This window comes from Bufo gargarizans, chromosome 9 (genome assembly GCF_014858855.1).
Source record: "Bufo gargarizans isolate SCDJY-AF-19 chromosome 9, ASM1485885v1, whole genome shotgun sequence".
Taxonomy (NCBI): domain Eukaryota; kingdom Metazoa; phylum Chordata; class Amphibia; order Anura; family Bufonidae; genus Bufo; species Bufo gargarizans.
In genome coordinates, this window is record NC_058088.1 from 197,784,158 (window position 1) to 197,806,094 (window position 21,937).

Below are 21,937 nucleotides of genomic sequence, written 5' to 3' on the forward strand. Positions count from 1 at the left end.
CCGGACCGGAACGTTTTTTGGCCGGAGAAAATACCGCAGCATGCTGCGCTTTTTGCTCCGGCCAAAAATCCCGAACACTTGCCGCAAGGCCGGATCCGGAATTAATGCCCATTGAAAGGCATTGATCCGGATCCGGCCTTAAGCTAAACGTCGTTTCGGCGCATTGCCGGATGCGACGTTTAGCTTTTTCTGAATGGTTACCATGGCTGCCGGGACGCTAAAGTCCTGGCAGCCATGGTAAAGGGAGCGGGGGAGCAGCATACTTACCGTCCGTATGGCTCCCGGGGCGCTCCATGCGCATGGATGATGTGATCGCATGGCACGTCATCCATGCGCATGGGGCGCTCTGACGTCACTCTGGAGCGCCCCGGGAGCCGCACGGACTGTAAGTATACCGCTCCCCCGCTCCCCACTACTACTATGGCAACCAGGACTTTAATAGCGTCCTGGCTGCCATAGTAACACTGAAAGCATTATGAAGACGGATCAGTCTTCAAATGCTTTCAGTTCACTTGCGGTGTTACGGATCCGGCGTGTAATTCCGGCAAATGGAGTACACGCCGGATCCGGACAACGCAAGTGTGAAAGAGCCCTAAGGCTTTTTTTTCCCTAAACATCAGTGACTTTTTACGCCATGCACACCACATGTCAGATAACTGGGGCTGGCACAGGTTTCAGATTCGGGCGTCCTAATTGTGGAGCATCTGACGTCACTGCAGACCAGAACAACGCTGGCAGCAGAAGCACCAGCCTTCATGAAGGGGACATGTCGACCAAACCAGAGACTTCTCTTCAGGTTTTCTCCCCTCATCAGTACGGAGCCGGGTGCTGGTTGACTGATGAGCCGCCATAAGACACAAAAAAATTAATCTCCATACCCTTTTTTTTTTTTATTAGAACAAGTAGCCCCTGAGCTGCATCTGAGGCATCTCATCCGGCCAAACTGGCCCCTGCTGTGTACTGAGGAGGGGCGAGGACCATGAAACTGCTGTCTACAGATGGGGGGCACTCTGCAGGTGGGGGGCACTCTGCAGGTGGGTACACTGTGGGGGGGCACTCTGCAGGTGGGTACACTGTGGGGGGTCACTCACTTTTTACAAGATTCTTTGGTTTGTTTGTCAGGAAATACTTTGCAGACCCTTTTCCCGGGGAGCACTCCCTGAAAACTGAGGGGGTCATTTATTAAGACGGTTTATATGCCGGTCTTAATCCCCCTACGCTGGCGGCGGATGCACCCAAGTTATGTAGAGGCGCTTGGTCCCGCCGGCTCCCTTGTTGGTGTAGTTTAAGACCATTTTCCACCCATAAAGTGGCATCGAAAACGGTAAATGAGACTGGCCATTCTGCTGGGCGTGCGAGACTGAGGGATCAACTGCAGGTGGAAAGAGCAGAAGTGAAAGACTCCACAAGCAGTTCTCTCTGAGCCCAACATGGTGTTTTCTTCTCCATTCACATCCAAATCTAATCCCAGGAGTCACTGCTGCAGCGCGTGGTCACGTGTCTGACGGCGTGGCGCTAACCCACATTCTCCTGGGGTAGGAAGCAGCTCTGCGGGAGAATGAGAGCTTATAATGGGTAGGTGTATAAGGAGGCCAGAGATTACAGAGCTGGTACTCGAGGGGGGGCAAGTCAGTCACAATGTAATAATACGGACATCGATTTGTGTAACAAACCGTATAAAATACTTTATTGGGACATAAAAATAAATAATCCATCAGTAAATAATGTAATGCATTCGCCAGAAGTCTCATACACTTAGTATAATTACTAAAACGAATTCCTGTCCTGCACCCCCATCACATAGACCAGCGCCCCCACTCCCTGATTTGCAGCAATGCCGAGTCCCCTACTACAGAACGGTATCCCCAACTGTTGCATAACTACAACTGACATCATGCCCTGATAGCTTGCAGGCTGTCGAAGCATTGGAATGATGGGAGCTGTAGTTGTACAACAGCTGAAGAGCCACAGCTTGGTGAACACTGTAGGTCCGGTATGGGACCCTTTCTCCACTGGGCTCCTATGGGGCGCGCAGCTTCCTTGAGGTGCATGAGAAGTAGAGGGTCTTCCTCAGACACCCCCTCACCCTCTTTCCTCTGGGTCGGTTGCACCTGCAGAAGGCTACCCCAGAGAACCAGAGCAACATTAGTAAATGTACAAGGGCCCTTCTACCCTGTGCAGGTACAGAGTGATGATACGACCTAGTAAAGGGGGGGGGGGGGGGGGGGCGCGCTGTGTGCACAGAAAGACATTAAAACTCCCTGAGAGAGGCAGGGCTGTCAGCAGCAGCAGGAGCTCCACGTGTACTGTCTACCTCCATCACTGTGTAGGAGGCTCTGAATGCAGGATTCACAATAGCACCAAATGACCGCCATCATTGGAGGGCAGCCTTGTCTGCTGCAGGGAGGTGCCCGGCCCCCAGTCCTATGACTGGCACATATTAATAGTCTCAATGACTGGCAGGAGAGGGCGGGCACCTTACAGTCTGGGCAGGACCCATTATTGCTACTGGCACTGTATATAAAATAAAAACCATCAGTCCGTTACTAGATTTTACATGGAGGAGGTCGGGAGTATTCAGACGGTGGCTCCATGGTCGCAGTTCAATAGGTTTTTGACTGTCCAGCTTGTGGCTTTGGGATCAGTAAGGATATGGAGAGACCGAGATGTAAATGATGAAGACGTTCTGATACCGTAACCCCTGCTGTTCACTGTGTGACGCCGCTTGCACTTTTAGTCGGTAAATCCCTGAAGTGTCCAGTGAGCGCAAGGTGTAGATGATACCATGGCCGCCATCATCACGGAGAGCAAAGGGGCTGCCCGAATCCTGCTCCAGGGCCGTGAAGCTGGTTTGGTTTTGAAGGACACCCCCTTCGGAAAAGGCACTGAGGCGGACGACATCTTGATTTGGAGGTATCCCAAAAGGCAAGGTCAGCAGCTTGTACTGCAAGGTATAAGGGCCGCCCGAGCTGCAGTCTGTGAGACACCGGCGATAGCAGATCCTATAGGAGGAGGGAGCGACATTTCATCACTTACCATTATTATATAATCCTCTGATTCTGATTTACATCCTGTATTATACTCCAGAGCTGCACTCACTATTCTGCTGGTGCAGTCACTGTGTACATACATTACTTATCCTGTACTGATCCTGAGTTACATCCTGCATTATACTCCAGAGCTGCACTCACTATTCTGCTGGTGCAGTCACTGTGTACATACATTACTTATCCTGTACTGATCCTGAGTTACATCCTGTATTATTCTCCAGAGCTGCACTCACTATTCTGCTGGTGCAGTCACTGTGTACATACATTACTTATCCTCTACTGATCCTGAGTTACATCCTGTATTATACTCCAGAGCTGCACTCACTATTCTGCTGGTGCAGTCACTGTGTACATACATTATTTATCCTGTACTGATCCTGAGTTACATCCTGTATTATACTCCAGAGCTGCACTCACTATTCTGCTGGTGCAGTCACTGTGTACATACATTACTTATCCTGTACTGATCCTGAGTTACATCCTGTATTATACTCCAGAGCTGCACTCACTATTCTGCTGGTGCAGTCACTGTGTACATACATTATTTATCCTGTACTGATCCTGAGTTACATCCTTTATTATACTCCAGAGCTGCACTCACTATTCTGCTGGTGCAGTCACTGTGTACATACATTATTTATCCTGTACTGATCCTGAGTTACATCCTGTATTATACTCCAGAGCTGCACTCACTATTCTGCTGGTGCAGTCACTGTGTACATTCATTACTTATCCTGAGTTGCTTCCTGTATTATACTCCAGAGCTGCGCTCAGTATTCTGCTGACTGTTCTTGGAAACAGTCAGCAAGCCTGTCACTTTTCATAATGTAAAGCAGCAGAGCAAAGTTTTGTGCAGACGCTGTGGGTCTTACCCTGGGCTGGGGCCCTTTGTGTAGGTCGCAGGGCAGGGGGTGTCCAGACACTGGTAGCCTCCTCTGGTGTTGAAACACATCTGGTTGGGTCCACAGCTGATCCTCTGCTCTGCACATTCATCAATGTCTGGAGAATGAGGGCAGAGTAAAGATTACAACACTTATTAATCATCTATCATCTCAGCTTACAGCAAGGTATAAGTAGAAGGAAAGGAGTGCAATATGTAATACGTCTCCTGAAATACTCTGTGCTGCTGGATGATCCTTTAACTCTGTCTGTGACCTCTCACAAGATCTGTACACGTCTCTCCTGAAATACTCTGTACTACTGTGGATCACTTTCCCGGTCACATGCACTCCTGGCTTCTCTCCGATAATCACACATGGGGGTCCGGTGCAATGGGCTGCACTGATTCCTTGGCACTTACCTTGGCAGTTCCTGTTGTTGGGCAGAAGCCGGTACCCTGATGGGCACAGACACTGGTAGCTGCCCTCTGTGTTTCGGCATTCGTGCTGGCAGGGGTTCCGCTGGTGGCATTCATCGATATCTGGAGAAAGGGAACAGAACGTGAGCCCCTGACCTCCCCCCACATGAATAATCATTTCTATTATATTGCGTATCGCTCAGAATGAGGGCCCATTCAGACGGCTGTATGTGTTTTGCTGTGCGCAAATTGCAGATCTGCAAAACACGGATACCAGCCCATGTGCATTTCACATTTTGCAGAACGCACATCGCCAGTCCTATGGTAGAAATGCCTATTCTTTTCCACAATTACAAGAACGGAAGTGCAGATGTGGACAGAACACGGGTGCTGTCCGCATCTATTGCGGCCCCATTGAAATTAATGGGTCTGCTAAATTGCGGAACGGATGCAGACCCATAAATACGGTCGTGTGCATGGGCCCTACCACAGATCTCTCCATTTACCTGTACAAGCCCCGTTCCTACGGATAAATCCCGCCTGGCACCGGCCCGGGCTGCTTTGGCCGATGAGGTTGCCGTTTTGGCTGAAGGACAGCCAGGTGTAGACATTGTTCCCGTGAATACGTCCATTGGTTATCGGCCGCTCAAACTGGGCTCCAGTGATGCCAATGCCGGAGCCATTGCCCAGCCTCTCCAGTCCTGCACATGAGCGTCCATCCCCTAGAAGCTGTTTGCCAGGCGGGCACAGGCACTTGTAGCTGCCGGCTAGGTTTTGGCACTGATACGCGCACGGTCTGGGCCCCTGCTGGCACTCATTTATATCTAGGTGCAAGGAAAAGATTTCAGAGTACGACATTGTGTACATTCTCCAAAACTCAAGGCCTCAGAGAATCCGCCCCTCCTTCCAGTCATTAGACTTACCTAGACACGGTCTCCCGACACCCTGGGACCTGTACCCCCGCGGACATGTGCAGCGGTATCCCCCCATGGAGTTCTCACACAGCTGGTTGTAGCGACACATGTGGGACCCATCGCGACATTCATCTACATCTGGGAAAGTAAAGGAGAAACGGTGACCAATCCATCGGACTGCGGTTACTGGACATTGCTGGACTGATCTCCACCAGCAGCAACCATACAAGTTCTGCAGGTGAGCCGACCCTTTACACAGGGGAAGGACTGCCTAATGTTAGGTTATTACAGGTAATGATCGCCGCTTTGTTTATCGATCCATAATTCGGGCCAAGTAATGTCATCATAGTGTCATGTTCGGGGGTCACTAGAACCCCTGGAGATATCACAACAGAGTCGATCAGGAGAGCCCCTGAACATCTCCAGTGCTGGCAGAACAGACACCACAGGAAGCAAAAACTAAAACACCAACAATCTGAATAAACCAGGCCCGGAAGGAACCGCGACCAGGATGAACAGCGGATAACATAGCAGAGCCAGCTGTACGGATCACTGGCAGAAGTGACCACTGGGCAGAGTGACCGGTTTGACTTTGGGCCAAACCCTAAGGGCCTTATTCCAGTGCCCCCCTCTGGTTTTCACCCTTTAATCCCTATACAGGGATCTAGTCTTCGCCGTAGGGGGGCAACCGGACCGCCACCAGCTGACATGCAAGGAAACAGATGCTGAAGCAAGGCACCAGCAATACAGGCACACAAAACCGAACACTGTTCAGACAGAAGACCAGGATACAGGATAATGGAGAGAACCACAGCCAGGAACCCATGGAAAAAAAGCATACACGGAACATGGCGAACATGGAAAGATAAGAACACTGCCAGGAACCCATGCGGAACTGATGCATGGTGCACGCAGACCGATGAGGACAAACGAAGACATAGTAACATAAAACATACTGAGACATAGCAACATAGAAACGTGGTACATAGCCTGGAACCCATGCGGAATGGGGAGCATGGTGTTCCCAAACAGACTAGGACAGTGATGGCGAACCTTATAGAGACCGAGGGCCCAAACTACAACCCAAAACCCACTTATTTATAGTAAAGTGCCAACAATTTTCCCTGTACTTTATCATTAGCGAGGATATCCTGCCTGCATTCAGCGCGCTGCCTGTGCCGTTCATAGTGCGCCCTGCGCTGCCCGTGCCGTACATAGTGCGCCCTGCGCTGCCCGTGCCGTACATAGTGCGCCCTGCGCTGCCCGTGCCGTACATAGTGCGCCCTGCGCTGCCTGTGCAGTACATAGTGCGCCCTGCGCTGCCTGTGCCGTACATAGTGAGCTCTTCGCTGCCTGTGCCGTACATAGTGAGCTCTTCGCTGCCTGTGCCGTACATAGTGCGCCCTGCGCTGCCTGTGCCGTTCATAGTGCGCCCTGCGCTGCCTGTGCCGTACATAGTGCGCCCTGCGCTGCCTGTGCCGTACATAGTGCGCCCTGCGCTGCCCGTGCCGTACATAGTGCGCCCTGCGCTGCCCGTGCCGTACATAGTGCGCCCTGCGCTGCCCGTGCCGTACATAGTGCGCCCTGCGCTGCCCGTGCCGTACATAGTGCGCCCTGCGCTGCCCGTGCCGTACATAGTGCGCCCTGCGCTGCCCGTGCCGTACATAGTGCGCCCTGCGCTGCCCGTGCCGTACATAGTGCGCCCTGCGCTGCCCGTGCCGTACATAGTGCGCCCTGCGCTGCCCGTGCCGTACATAGTGCGCCCTGCGCTGCCCGTGCCGTACATAGTGCGCCCTGCGCTGCCTGTGCCGTACATAGTGCGCCCTGCGCTGCCTGTGCCGTTCATAGTGCGCCCTGCGCTGCCTGTGCCGTACATAGTGCGCCCTGTGCTGTTCATAGTGCGCCCTGTGCTGTTCATAGTGCGCCCTGCGCTGCCTGTGCTGTACATAGTGCGCCCTGCGCTGCCTGTGCCGTACATAGTGCGCCCTGCGCTGCCTGTGCCGTACATAGTGCGCCCTGCGCTGCCTGTGCCGTACATAGTGCGCCCTGCGCTGCCTGTGCTGTTCATAGTGCGCCCTGCGCTGCCTGTGCCGTCCATAGTGCGCCCTGCGCTGCCTGTGCCGTCCATAGTGCGCCCTGCGCTGCCTGTGCCGTACATAGTGCGCCCTGCGCTGCCTGTGCCGTACTTAGTGCGTCCTGCGCTGCCTGTGCCGTACTTAGTGCGTCCTGCGCTGCCTGTGCCGTACATAGTGCGCCCTGCGCTGCCTGTGCCGTACATAGTGCGCCCTGCGCTGCCTGTGCCGTACATAGTGCGCCCTGCGCTGCCTGTGCCGTACATAGTGCGCCCTGCGCTGCCTGTGCCGTACATAGTGCGCCCTGCGCTGCCTGTGCCGTACATAGTGCGCCCTGCGCTGCCTGTGCCGTACATAGTGCGCCCTGCGCTGCCTGTGCCGTTCATAGTGCGCCCTGCGCTGCCTGTGCCGTACATAGTGCGCCCTGCGCTGCCTGTGCCGTACATAGTGCGCCCTGCGCTGCCTGTGCCGTACATAGTGCGCCCTGCGCTGCCTGTGCCGTACATAGTGCGCCCTGCGCTGCCTGTGCCGTACATAGTGCGCCCTGCGCTGCCTGTGCCGTACATAGTGCGCCCTGCGCTGCCTGTGCTGTTCATAGTGAGCCCTGCGCTGCCTGTGCCGTCCATAGTGCGTCCTGCGCTGCCTGTGCCGTACATAGTGCGCCCTGCGCTGCCTGTGCCGTACATAGTGCGCCCTGCGCTGCCTGTGCCGTACATAGTGCGCCCTGCGCTGCCTGTGCCGTACATAGTGCGCCCTGCGCTGCCTGTGCCGTTCATAGTGCGCCCTGCGCTGCCCGTGCCGTACATAGTGCGCCCTGCGCTGCCTGTGCCGTACATAGTACGCCCTGCGCTGCCTGTGCCGTACTTAGTGCGTCCTGCGCTGCCTGTGCCGTACATAGTGCGTCCTGCGCTGCCTGTGCCGTACATAGTGCGCCCTGCGCTGCCTGTGCCGTACATAGTGCGCCCTGCGCTGCCTGTGCCGTACATAGTGCGCCCTGCGCTGCCTGTGCCGTACATAGTGCGTCCTGCGCTGCCTGTGCCGTACATAGTGCGCCCTGGGCTGGAGAATGCAGGAAAAGTCTAAGGCATATTGGTAATCTAGACTTTTTCCAGGGAGCGGGTGCCCATAGAGAGGGCTCTGAGTGCCCCCTCTGGCACCCGTGGCATAGGTTCGCCACCACTGGCCTAGGACATGGAGACATTGATGAATAACCAGGCTGACCACACTGGTCAGGAGCATGCACCCTGCACACAGCATTCGTGGAGACAGACTGAACCCCAGGACACACAGGCCCTGACCACCTGGTAATCAGACACAGGCTCAGGGAAGAATTAACCCTACATGACACAAAGTACGCAATTCACAGGACACAGTTCACACTCTATATACTACTCTAGAGAGCGATGCCTCTGTTATCTGTAGTACTACACTAGAGAGCGATGCCTCTGTTATCTGTAGTACTACACTAGAGAGCGATGCCTCTGTTATCTGTAGTACTACACTAGAAGGGGATGTCTTATCTGTAGTACTACACTAGAGAGCGATGCCTCTGTTATCTGTAGTACTACACTAGAGAGCGATGCCTCTGTTATCTGTAGTACTACACTAGAGAGCGATGCCTCTGTTATCTGTAGTACTACACTAGAAGGGGATGTCTTATGTGTAGTACTACACTAGAAGGGGATGTCTTATCTGTAGTACTACACTAGAAGGGGATGTCTTATCTGTAGTACTACACTAGAGAGCGATGCCTCTGTTATCTGTAGTACTACACTAGAAGGGGATGTCTTATCTGTAGTACTACACTAGAGAGCGATGCCTCTGTTATCTGTAGTACTACACTAGAGAGTGATGCCTCTGTTATCTGTAGTACTACACTAGAAGGGGATGTCTTATCTGTAGTACTACACTAGAGAGCGATGCCTCTGTTATCTGTAGTACTACACTAGAGAGCGATGCCTCTGTTATCTGTAGTACTACACTAGAGAGCGATGCCTCTGTTATCTGTAGTACTACACTAGAGAGCGATCCCTCTGTTATCTGTAGTACTACACTAGAAGGGGATGTCTTATCTGTAGTACTACACTAGAGAGCGATGCCTCTGTTATCTGTAGTACTACACTAGAGAGCGATGCCTCTGTTATCTGTAGTACTACACTAGAGAGCGATCCCTCTGTTATCTGCAGTACTACACTAGAGCGATGTCTGTTATCCGCAGTACTACACTAGAGAGCGATGTCTGTTATCCGCAGTACTACACTAGAGCGATGTCTGTTATCCGCAGTACTACACTAGAGAGCGATGTCTGTTATCCGCAGTACTACACTAGAGAGCGATCCCTCTGTTATCTGTAGTACTACACTAGAAGGGGATGTCTTATCTGCAGTACTACACTAGAGCGATGTCTGTTATCTGTAGTACTACACTAGAGCGATGTCTGTTATCCGCAGTACTACACTAGAGCGATGTCTGTTATCCGCAGTACTACACTAGAGAGCGATGTCTGTTATCCGCAGTACTACACTAGAGAGCGATGTCTGTTATCTGTAGTACTACACTAGAGCGATGTCTGTTATCCGCAGTACTACACTAGAGCGATGTCTGTTATCCGCAGTACTACACTAGAGAGCGATGTCTGTTATCCGCAGTACTACACTAGAGAGCGATGTCTGTTATCCGCAGTACTACACTAGAGAGCGATGTCTGTTATCCGCAGTACTACACTAGAGAGCGATGCCTCTGTTATCTGTACACTAGAGAGCGATGCCTCTGTTATCTGTAGTACTACACTAGAGAGCGATGTCTGTTATCTGCAGTACTACACTAGAGAGCGATGTCTGTTATCCGCAGTACTACACTAGAGAGCGATGTCTGTTACCTGTAGTACTACACTAGAGAGCGATGTCTGTTATCCGCAGTACTACACTAGAGAGCGATGCCTGTTATCCGTAGTACTACACTAGAGAGCGATGCCTCTGTTATCTGTAGTACCACACTAGAGAGCGATGTCTGTTATCTGTAGTACTACACTAGAGAGCGATGTCTGTTATCCGCAGTACTACACTAGAGAGCGATGCCTTTTATCTGTAGTACTACACTAGAGAGCGATGCCTCTGTTATCTGTAGTACCACACTAGAGAGCGATGTCTGTTATCCGCAGTACTACACTAGAGAGCGATGTCTGTTACCTGTAGTACTACACTAGAGAGCGATGTCTGTTATCCGCAGTACTACACTAGAGAGCGATGCCTCTTATCTGTAGTACTACACTAGAGCGATGTCTGTTACCTGTAGTACTACACTAGAGCGATGTCTGTTACCTGTAGTACTACACTAGAGCGATGTCTGTTATCCGCAGTACTACACTAGAGAGCGATGTCTGTTATCCGCAGTACTACACTAGAGAGCGATGTCTGTTATCCGCAGTACTACACTAGAGAGCGATGTCTGTTATCCGCAGTACTACACTAGAGAGCGATGTCTGTTATCCGCAGTACTACACTAGAGCGATGTCTGTTATCCGCAGTACTACACTAGAGAGCGATGTCTGTTATCCGCAGTACTACACTAGAGAGCGATGTCTGTTACCTGTAGTACTACACTAGAGCGATGTCTGTTACCTGTAGTACTACACTAGAGAGCGATGTCTGTTATCCGCAGTACTACACTAGAGAGCGATGTCTGTTATCCGCAGTACTACACTAGGGGGCTTGTCTGTGTTAATATCTATATATTAGGGCATCATTATTTCTCACAGCCTCCACTCACCATTGCAGGTTCCAGATTCTGATCGCGTGGTCCCCGCTGGACAGTTGTCGATACACTGGTAACTTCCAAGGGTATTTCTACACTGTTGCTGAGGCAGGCAAACTCCTCGAAGACACTCATTTATATCTGACAGCAATGAGAGCAGACGATTAAGTCCCAAGGGGCATGGATAATAATCTGTCAACACATTACATTCTCAGGACGAACAGGTCATGGAGGTTCCCTAAGCTGAGGGCCCTTTTAAAAAAGCTATGTAACTAATGTTAAAAAAAAAATCGCTATATAACTATGTAACATGATTCAGGAGAAAAAACTAAAGGGGTATTTTGATATTATATGAAATTCAATGCAAAATACTGCAACCAGAATCCAACAGCTGAAAGCTGTGCTGATCGAATATGAATACTCACAGCTGAGGGTTTGTTACAGTTGTATCCAGTCTAGACAAGACTGAGGTAAACAGCTTGGGCTCGAAACTAAAACATTGTACCTGCTCTGACACATTGTAGCAAACTATAAGGACAGTAGAAATATCTGTGCTGCTGAAGTGTGCAGTTCACACAGGATTGTCTTGACTGGATACATTTGTAGCAAACCCTCAGCTGTGAGGAGTATTGGGTCAGGATGTGGATATAAAAAAGTGTTTATATTCACTGACAGCAAAAAGTCTTACATCAATGAAAGCAGAAAACCTGATGGGGACAGCATATGGGATACTGTGGTCATGGATCCAAGCAGGACCCCACTCACCTATACACCGGGTGCCTTTCATTTCATAGCCGGGGTCACATGCACAGTGGTACGAGCCAATGGTGTTCAGGCACCGCTGCTGGCAGGGAGATGATTGGCTGCACTCGTCGACATCTAGAAGAGAGAACAATTCAGGGTACAACAGAATCAGACATGGTGGTGACTCATACGTAGGGCAGTGCCAGTTTAGATGCCGCCCTTACCACCTCTAACTAATAGGAGATGAGCTTAAAGTTTTGCAACTTTTACATCCATTTTATGCTTCAATCCCTCTCTATGGTCAAGATTTCTGCTTGCTGTCAGTGAACAGAAACATTCTTTACAATCTAAGGGTGCTATGGGTGTAAGTGTCCTCTTACATTGGCCGATGCCAGCTAGAAACAAGCACCGATATAAAAGGGACTTTCACACATCTGGATACAATATGAATGGGGGACAAACAACCGTTATAAAGATCATTCATCCTCCATTCACTTAGTACATTGTCGTGCTGCAGGAAAGGTGTGGTCGCCTGACATACCATTGTTTTACCCATTTGCAGGGTGTCCAGCGGCACCTTTACACAGGTGAGTTATTAGGAATGAGCATTTGTAGGAATCCTCATTCCTGATAAATGGCTCCATCCTCGGCCCGTGTAAAAGGTTCCTAAGTAGCGCCCATGGTTTACTGCTAATTGGCGGACTGCAGGACTTGCAAGCTAACATAATCTCATGTCCAGACGCAGCCAACAATTAATAGTGAACTGTGCATGTGTAATAGCATCCTGAGGCTGGATTTAGACTATGCTGCTGCCGCATATGACCCATCCTAACCCATGGCAGCACGATTCTGCAGATAAAAAAAAGAGATACCTTCAAAATCATACAGACACTGGCCGCCGTGGCCGTGCAGGTTTAAAGTTGCATGCAGCTGCTAAAGTTGTCTAACAGAAGCACAGGGCTTGTTACAAGAGAGAGAGCTCTGATACAACGGCCTCTGAATCAACTGGACGTGAGGAGCCCATGTCTGTGAACAGCAATTATTTCCATTCACTGCCAGCAACACTTGACTACTGATATTTTTCTGTGTAGAGGGGGGAAGGGTACAGAATTCATAGCCATCAACCCTGCATGCAGCAGAAGAACCAAGCGATTACGTCCTGGGAAGCATGGTGGCTCAGAGATTGGCACTGGGGTCCCAGGTTCAAATCCGACCAAGGGCAACATCTGCATGGAGTCTGTAGTCTCCCTGTGTCTGCGTGGGTTTCTTCCAGGTTTTCTGGTTTCCTCCCACATTCCAAAGACAGACTGATAGGGAATCTAGAATGTGAGCCCCACTGGGGATAGTGGGCAATGGTAATGTCTGTACAGCGCTGTGGAATATGTCAGTGATATATAAGTGATGAGAATGTCTGTACAGCGCTGTGGAATATGTCAGTGATATATAAGGGATGAGAATGTCTGTACAGCGCTGTGGAATATGTCAGTGATATATAAGTGATGAGAATGTCTGTACAGCGCTGTGGAATATGTCAGTGATATATAAGTGATGAGAATGTCTGTACAGCGCTGTGGAATATGTCAGTGATATATAAGTGATGAGAATGTCTGTACAGCGCTGTGGAATATGTCAGTGATATATAAGTGATGAGAATGTCTGTACAGCGCTGTGGAATATGTCAGTGATATAGAAGGGATGAGAATGTCTGTACAGCGCTGTGGAATATGTCAGTGATATATAAGTGATGAGAATGTCTGTACAGCGCTGTGGAATATGTCAGTGATATAGAAGGGATGAGAATGTCTGTACAGCGCTGTGGAATATGTCAGTGATATAGAAGGGATGAGAATGTCTGTACAGCGCTGTGGAATATGTCAGTGATATATAAGAGATGAGAATGTCTGTACAGCCCTGTGGAATATGTCAGTGATATAGAAGGGATAAGAATGTCTGTACAGCGCTGTGGAATATGTCAGTGATATATAAGTGATGAGAATGTCTGTACAGCGCTGTGGAATATGTCAGTGATATAGAAGGGATGAGAATGTCTGTACAGCGCTGTGGAATATGTCAGTGATATATAAGGGATGAGAATGTCTGTCAGCTCTACATAAATAAGTAAAATAAATAATTCCTGTAGATACATAAGTAGTAAATGGAGACTATTTTTCATCAGCAGCCCCTCCACTTGTCATTAGAGCTGGCTGTCCCCCTAAAATCTAATCCTGTCCTTTACTGGTTAATACCCTCGCAGGATGTCCCCTCAGCGTTCGGTCGAAAGCCGGGTCCACAGCGCAGAAGACAGCGATACGATCCGGGTGTGTTGACACATTCTTGGCCGGAGGGACACTGGTGACTTCCTAGTCTGCATTCATCCAGATCTATAAGAAGAAAAAATGTGCAAACATTGTTTAAAAAATGTGAAAAATTTAAAGCAGTGTTCTGCATCTTTCTAATAAACTTCTGTTTCTTATTTCTTGTCCATGTTTAAGATCTCTGCTTACTTTCAGAGAATGATACCAGCCTTGTTTACATGTAGAGACTGAAAACATGCTCTGCTCATGTGCAAGCTACAGAGGGGCAGGGTTCATTGCAGTGTATCAGGACCAATGTTGTGTATGTGAATAGAAAGGTTTTCATTTCCTGACAGCAAGCACAGAACGTCATGGGCCACATTAGGTTTGCAGCAGGTATAACTCTCATGGTACTCACCTCGGCAGTTGTGGTTATCCAGTGCCAGTGTGTAACCTGTGGGACAGGAGCAGCTGAAGCTTCCCAGGATATTCTGGCAGGTGTGAGAGCAGGGGCGGCGGAGGTCACACTCATCTATGTCTAGGAGAGAGGGCAAAGCATTAAGATGCCTCCATTACAAGGTATTCCTAAAATTCTGTGTCTGATAATCCAGAACTGTAATGGAAGGTGGAAATGAGCAGAGGACGGAGCCGTGAAGCAGAGATTGGTTTTATGGTTCATTCTGATGTCATTTTATGTTGTGTTTTGAAGGTTCTGTCCCTTCACATGTGAATTTTATTAATGTATTGTATGACCGTCCAATAATCTGGAACTTCTGATAATCTGGCCCCTATCAGGTCCTAGGTAATTCTAGATTACATACATTTTACAGTATTTAGGTGACCGTAGTAACAGTGGATCCTGATTAGTCCAGATGCTCAGCATGGATGCGGCTAGCACTGGGAAGACACTGCTTTATTGCTATTGATAGATTGCAGGATAACACCCAACATCTCTGTATACAAAGCCCTTACCTGCACAGAAGGAGTCTCCAGACTGAACAAAGCCGGCAGGACACGCTCCCCCATTTAAACCTGGAAGAGTAAAAACAAGACGTGATCCACAAGTATTAACGACTGATCAGTACTGACCCTTATAGACATGACTCGTGACAACCAGAATGAAAACCTCAGTTCTTTACACTGCAGCCTGCATTCAACTGGAGAACGATGTAAAATTGAGAGTGAAGCGAGCGGCTCATTTACCTCCTTGAAGTGAAGCCGTGAGCTGAAACTGCAGTTCCTCCAGTTCGGGAATGTAGGAGGATCGGATGGAGTTAATGTGCAGCCTCTGGGTGTTCTTCATCTGACGGCCCAGGCTTGGATTGTACTCCACTGTGTGGTTACAGCGAAGGGACAGGAAACTGCCGTCCTTAGTGAAGGTCGGTGAAGCCCAAGCGGTGATCTGTCCTGCTCCAGTCTGTACATAGGTCTCAGTGAATTCCTGGGGAGGAGATAGACACAAGGCTGTACATTAGATCCAAGGAGGTTATAGTGGGACTGCAGCAGTGGTTGGTACTGGGGACTTGTATCACAGGGAAGAGGGGTGGGGCCCTGGCTCTGAATCCTATTAAGGGCCACATCTCCACAGAATGTATATGTTCCTCTTGTTATGGATTGAAGGGTTTGTCTGCTTTTAGAGAGTTTATATACTGTGTTTCATTTCCTCACCATTTTCCGCTTACAGTCAGTGAATAGAAACATTCCTGTTTACTTTCTAGTCATGATTATGTCGCCAACATAGGTGCGCGGCTTGTTATAAGATGACACCCAATATACTGCAAAAGCCGAGACCACCCTTTTTGGTTGCGTCCCTTCCCCCCACAATCCTGGGCTCATGATGTCATCATTACCTGAAGGACTATATCAGAAGATGCAAGAGATTCTGGCACAAATCCATTGATCACAATATCGAACCACATGGTGCCGTCGGCGTCCAGCCCTCGCGCTATATGAGTGATGCGGAGCTGTTCTCCTAAGGCACAGAAGTGATTATGAACGACCTTCTTATCTTACAGGGGTTTTCTGTAAGTAAAGCTTTATAATATAGACAGTTAGTAGAGAAGAGCATACACTTAGATGAACGTCAGCCAATCCTGCGTATTATGTCAGGACGGGCACCTAACGTATACGAGGGTACCCCAATGATACATGCTGGGGAGAGACAGATTGGGCTGTTAGATTACTACATGTCTGATACTTTGTTCACAGGGAAGATAAGTGGATACCAAAAAAAGTCTGGAGGGGAGACAGGGGAGCCATGAGGGAGATAAAGGTGGACGGTGACAAAGGAGTCTGAAGAGGACAGGTGTCTGGCAGCAGCTTCCTCGCCTCTCCCCACTGAAAATACATATACACGAGGCAAAACCCAGCATGTATGTGTATGGAGGGGTCCAGGATGACTGAATGAGCGTTCATTCTACAGCTATGTAATGTACATGACTCCTCCACACAGAGGTTTCCTTCTAGTAAGATGTAATTACAGAGGGTGATGACTTACCTGTTGCAAACTCCACCTGAGATTCTTTCTTGAAGACTCCTTTGGTGAGGCTGAAACCATTAATGGTGCCATCAGAGGGGAATGCAGCAGACCAATAGAGGGGGGCAATCAGGGAAATCAGCACTTTCATCAGGGGTCCTGGAGAGCGACATAGAGAATTCTCACATTCGGTGTTCACATAAAGCAGAAGTATAAATGCGTGGACGTCTCCACAGCTCGGCTAGTTAGAAATAAGGTGCACATACCTATGGAAGGCGGGATGTTTTCAATGATGCTGCTGATAGTGGTGGCTCTGGTCTGTGGGTTTTCCGTCATGTTGGCGCTGAGTGACGAGAGTCCGAAATCTTGATCATTTACAATGCCAATGAGACTGGCCCGTACTCGCGAGGCGACAGCTGAGAAAAACAATCAATCAATTTATCATGAAATCTTTCTGATAAATGTTGTTTCAAAATTAACATTTCCAAGATCTTGGCTTGCTGCCTGTGGATGGAAACGTTCTGTTCCAGATGTATATAAATCCACACTTCCAACACTTCTTGAGAGACAGTGATACCTCGACATTGTGGCAGCAAACATGTCTCTGTTTCCGTGTCCTTCCCAAAGCAGGTTTTTCCTCCATTTTGGGGGGGAGGGGAGAAGCAGGAACGAGTGCGCTGTCTGGTTCCTTCACCACAGGATGCTGAGCACTGCGACCAACTGCTCCAGCCAGTCCACCCTCCATCCACTGAAAAACAGGGCAAAGAAATGAATCAGTAAATTGCATTAGATAGTAAATCAATCAAGTGCAACTCAGCAGTGTCCAAGCAGCACCTGGGCAGGGTGGCAGACTGCAGGCTCTCACGTCCACCTCTCTTCCCACGCAGGCTCTTCCTCCATTGGCTGGAGGGGGGTTATTACACATCCGGACTCTTTCTTGTACTCCCTGGCCACAGGTCCTGCTACAAGGTCCCCAATCCTGCCATTCTGAGAAGCCACCATTAACTGTTAGGAGCAAAGGTACAACATGGCCGTCATCACACCAGTGACATGAAAGGAACGATTACGTTTCAGTGAAGGAATAATGATGCAGCCATCTATGATGGAAGCCGTGAAGAAACCCTGGATCAGTAGAAGTAATGGAACATATCTACATAGGTTTTCATTTACCGTAAACTTGTAGTTCTACCCCGCGACGAGCCATTCCTGCCGAATTAGCGACTGTACAGAGATAATATCCAGAATCCTGTAGAAGGGTTTGTGGGATGCGCAAGGAGCCATCTTTCAAAAACTCCAGTCTGATAGAAGAGGTGAAGACTCCTTAGTATTATATGAGACAATCGGTGGAGAACTCTCAGAGGTTGGGATACATTACCTGGACGTCTCCACGGACAGCAGACCCCCATCCTTTTTCCATGTCACGGTTGGTTGGGGAAGCCCCTCAGCCCAGCACGGCAATACGGCCGTTTGGTTGACAGAGGCACTGACCACAGAAGGTCCAGGCAAGATGGATGGCACAACTACAATGTACAAAGTATCACATGAACATCTCTACCACGAACATACAAGACATCGCTATACAAATAATGTAATCGCTTACTTTGTATCTCCACAATAAACTTCAGGCTGGTGGTGCCTATTGGATTTGAGGCGATGCAGGTGTACTCCCCACTGTCAGAGGCCTGCAGGCTGTGAATCTGAATGTAACGGCCCTTAGACAGAATCTGGACCCGTCTGTCCATCTGAAAGTATAGGATATAATACATCAATTATATTATGTCTAGAAATAATGTAACCTAATGAGCCCACTTAGCTCCCCAGGACATGGCAGGACTCAACGCAAAGCCTTTACTATCAATCAACTCCATTATACCTGGAGGGGGGTCTCTCCTCTAAACCACTGAATAGTTGGAACAGGATCTCCTTCCACCCTACACTCCAGGACCATCTGTCCTCCAATGGACACCGAGAGTGAGCGGGGTTCATCAGGACCAATGACACTGGGAGGAACTGCAAAGAAGGAAGACATCATGTTAGTTAAAGGATTAGACATATTCCATACAACCTGTGGAAGTGTTCTGTGTATGGACAAGATATTTTAATCCACTCAAGACAATTCACCTTTCAGTCGCACCCTGGTCGCCCGGGAGTCTCTTCCAGCTGTGCTGGTAGCCACACAGACATAGATTCCAGCATCTTCAACCTAGGGGAATATATTACAATATATCGTTACATCCTTTACATTCTCAGGACGTGTCGCCATATATCTGGGTACATGCCACAAGGTCAGTAATAGGAGAGCTATGTTATGTGAAATGCAGATACTTTCATGGGAAAGTCTTCACTACAACCCTCCAGGACTGTTCACACAGTTTTACCGTTCATTGGCTCTAGAGTGTTATAATCAAATGCCGCTCACATGCACGGGGCGAGGAGGAGTGAGTAGTAAGGTCCTGACTAGCCCCCCTCCCCATTAAGATATTCTATGTCATATAATTCTAGCTTCTGTACAGCAAAGAGTTGAGCCTCGACCACCCCTCACACAGGTACTGCACATGAGGATTTAAGGGAGCACAAAACATAACCTAAGACGTAATAAGACACTGGTCTTCGTACCTTCACTCTGTCGATCCTTAGGACGGTCCCGTTTCTTGCAAGCAAGTCTGGTCGTGATAAAGGGCGCCCATCTTTCTCCCAGGTCATTTCTGGGGCAGGAAACCCTATTGCATTGCACATCAGTTCCAAAAGTTCATCCACAACAACAGCAACTTCTATTGGATGAGCTGGACCCTCGATCCTTGGAGGTTCTAGGATGCAGAACATGGAAACGCTGGTCACAGCACTATATAATTCACATCCCAGATACAATAAGGCAGAGGGTGCAATGCAAAATTATCCATCTAAGGTGCTGGATGCAGAAACGAATGTAGTCCAGAAGAGAACAGATATTGTAATGGTTTCTCTAATGTCCTTACCCAGCACTATGAGACGGAAGTGTTTGCTGACCTTCCTGGCTGCATTCAGGGCTGTGCAGGAGTACAGACCAGAATCCCCAGCATGGACGGACTCCAGGTGGAATCGGGTCCCCAGCCCATTGGGCAGGAGGTTACTCTGAAGATTCAGAGGCTCGCCATTTTTCTCCCATGACAGTGAAGGTAATGGTGACCCGTGAGCTTCACAAGTGAATGTGACAGATGATCCTTGAATAGCAGTGACCTCCTCTGTGCTCTCCGAACGCTCCACCACTGGCAGCGCTGAAAATAACATAGAAATATTGAGATACATGTGCCATGAATGATGCCAGATCTGGTAGAACATAGGGTCATGGATGTGTAAGGCCCCTTTCACACGGGCGAGTTTTCCGTGCGGGTGCGATCCGTGCGGCGAACGTATGGCACCCGCACTAAATCCTGACCCATTCATTTCTATGGGGCTGTGCACATGAGCGATGTTTTTAACGCATCACTTGTGCGTTCAGTTGAAATCGCAGCATGCTCTATATTGTCCGATTCTGACGTGACGCAGGCCCCATAGAAGTGAATGGGGTGTGTGAAAATCGGATGGCATCCGCAAGCAAGTACGGATGCCGTGCGATTTGCACGCATGGTTGCTAGGAGACCATCGGGATGGAGACCCGATCATTATTATTTTCCCTTATAACATGGTTATAAGGGAAAATAATAGCATTCTGAATACAGAATGCATAGTAAACCAGCGCTAGAGGGGTTAAAAAAAAATAAAAAATAATTTAACTCACCTTAGTCCACTTGCTCGCGAAGCTGGCATCTCCTTGTGTCTCCGCTGCTGATGAACAGGACCTGGGGTGAGCTGCTCCATTAAATAGAGCTTAAGGACCTTCGATGACGTCACTCCGGTCATCACATGGTCTTTTACCATGGTGAATCACCATGGTAAAAGATCATGTGACGTACCATGTGATGACCGGAGTGACGTCATCGAAGGTCCTTAACCTGTATTTAATGGAGCAGCTCACCCCAGGTCCTGTTCATCAGCAGCGGAGACACAAGGAGATGCCAGCTTCGCGAGCAAGTGGACTAAGGTGAGTTAAATTTTTTTTTATTTTTTTTTAACCCCTCTAGCGCTGGTTTACTATGCATTCTGTATTCAGAATGCTATTATTTTCCCTTATAACCATGTTATAAGGGAAAATAATACAATCTTCAGAACATAAATCCCAAGCCCGAACTTCTATGAAGAAGTTCGGGTTTGGGTACCAAACATGCGCGATTTTTCTCACGCGAGTGCAACGCATGACAATGTTTTGCACTTGCGCAGAAAAAAATCGCGCATTTTCCCGCAACGCACCCGGCTCTTATCCGGGCAAAAAAACTCACGCCCGTGTGAAAGAGGCCTAAGGGTATCTTGGCCCTCGCCTCTGCCCCTGCAATATTCACTCCCTTAGCTCAATAGTGTCAGCTCTAGGTCATTTCCAGGCATTGTGGAAGTTTTTCTTTACAGTACATCAATCACTGCACACAGAGTCCTGTGATACAGGAAGAAATAACCAGTCTCCCACATGCGCACAGTCAATAACATCAAGCAGAATTATGTCTGCCGCGCTCCAACACATCTATTCTACAGACTGAAGGCAACATACAGCATCTACAGTTACATGCACAGCTCCGTACTTACACTCTACCAGAAGGGTGAAGCTCTTCTCTGCGGTTCCAGCAGGGCTAGATGCCAGACAAGTGTAAATACCTGCATCTAAAACCTGCAGATGGGATATCCTGCCAGTGAAAAGAAAAACTACGTATCACAAAGGGCTATGCAACACGTGGCGCTTATAGGTGGACTGTCCATGCATGTAAGCAGAGTTTTGTGGATTCTTGTGTGGTGCACATTGGTAACGGTGCTATCACACAGCATTTTGTGGCCACTTTTTATGCAGTTTTTAGAGCCAAAGACCGAAATGGATCCAGCAGGAAAGAGAAGTCTAACACCTCCCTTTATACAGTGTTTTTCATTTACTTCCAACTCACGGCTTTGGCTCCAAAACCTGCCACAAATAGCTGTGTGTGACACCACTCTAAGGCCTCATGCACACAACCAATGTTTGGGTCCATGTCCTATCCACCATTTTTTGTGGATCACACACAGACCTATTCATTTCTCTGGGTCCATAAAGGATGTCATCCATGCGCATTCGCATCTATGCAGCCGTTCTGCAAATTATAGAACATGTCCTATTCTTGTCCGTTTTTTTTTTAACAAGAATAGGCAGTTCTATTAATAAAATGCAGCATGCCCACATCAAGTATCCATATTTTGCAGATCTGTAGTTTGCAGACCACAAAATACATGCTTTCTTGTGCA

General features: G+C 48.8%; 1 protein-coding gene across 2 annotated transcripts in view; it reads right to left on the bottom strand.

Moving 5' to 3' along the window:
* Positions 1–1,659: 1,659 nt before the first annotated feature.
* LOC122946444 (hemicentin-2-like) overlaps positions 1,660–21,937 on the bottom strand; it is a 112,270-nt gene continuing 91,992 nt past the window's right edge. For both annotated transcript variants that reach the window (XM_044306083.1, XM_044306084.1), the window contains exons 67-90: positions 21,254–21,351; positions 19,576–19,854; positions 19,217–19,407; positions 18,722–18,803; positions 18,474–18,610; positions 18,201–18,342; positions 17,976–18,120; positions 17,771–17,898; positions 17,435–17,605; positions 17,178–17,348; positions 16,867–17,016; positions 16,622–16,759; positions 15,975–16,096; positions 15,328–15,565; positions 15,097–15,156; positions 14,543–14,662; positions 14,077–14,211; positions 11,852–11,965; positions 11,102–11,227; positions 5,271–5,399; positions 4,854–5,171; positions 4,351–4,470; positions 3,923–4,049; positions 1,660–3,002 (exon numbers count right to left, since the gene is read on the bottom strand). In XM_044306083.1, the coding sequence (XP_044162018.1) occupies positions 2,642–3,002; positions 3,923–4,049; positions 4,351–4,470; positions 4,854–5,171; positions 5,271–5,399; positions 11,102–11,227; positions 11,852–11,965; positions 14,077–14,211; positions 14,543–14,662; positions 15,097–15,156; positions 15,328–15,565; positions 15,975–16,096; positions 16,622–16,759; positions 16,867–17,016; positions 17,178–17,348; positions 17,435–17,605; positions 17,771–17,898; positions 17,976–18,120; positions 18,201–18,342; positions 18,474–18,610; positions 18,722–18,803; positions 19,217–19,407; positions 19,576–19,854; positions 21,254–21,351 (3,802 nt within the window). In that variant the 3' untranslated portion in view covers positions 1,660–2,641. The remainder of the gene's footprint in view (positions 3,003–3,922; positions 4,050–4,350; positions 4,471–4,853; positions 5,172–5,270; positions 5,400–11,101; positions 11,228–11,851; positions 11,966–14,076; positions 14,212–14,542; positions 14,663–15,096; positions 15,157–15,327; positions 15,566–15,974; positions 16,097–16,621; positions 16,760–16,866; positions 17,017–17,177; positions 17,349–17,434; positions 17,606–17,770; positions 17,899–17,975; positions 18,121–18,200; positions 18,343–18,473; positions 18,611–18,721; positions 18,804–19,216; positions 19,408–19,575; positions 19,855–21,253; positions 21,352–21,937) is intronic.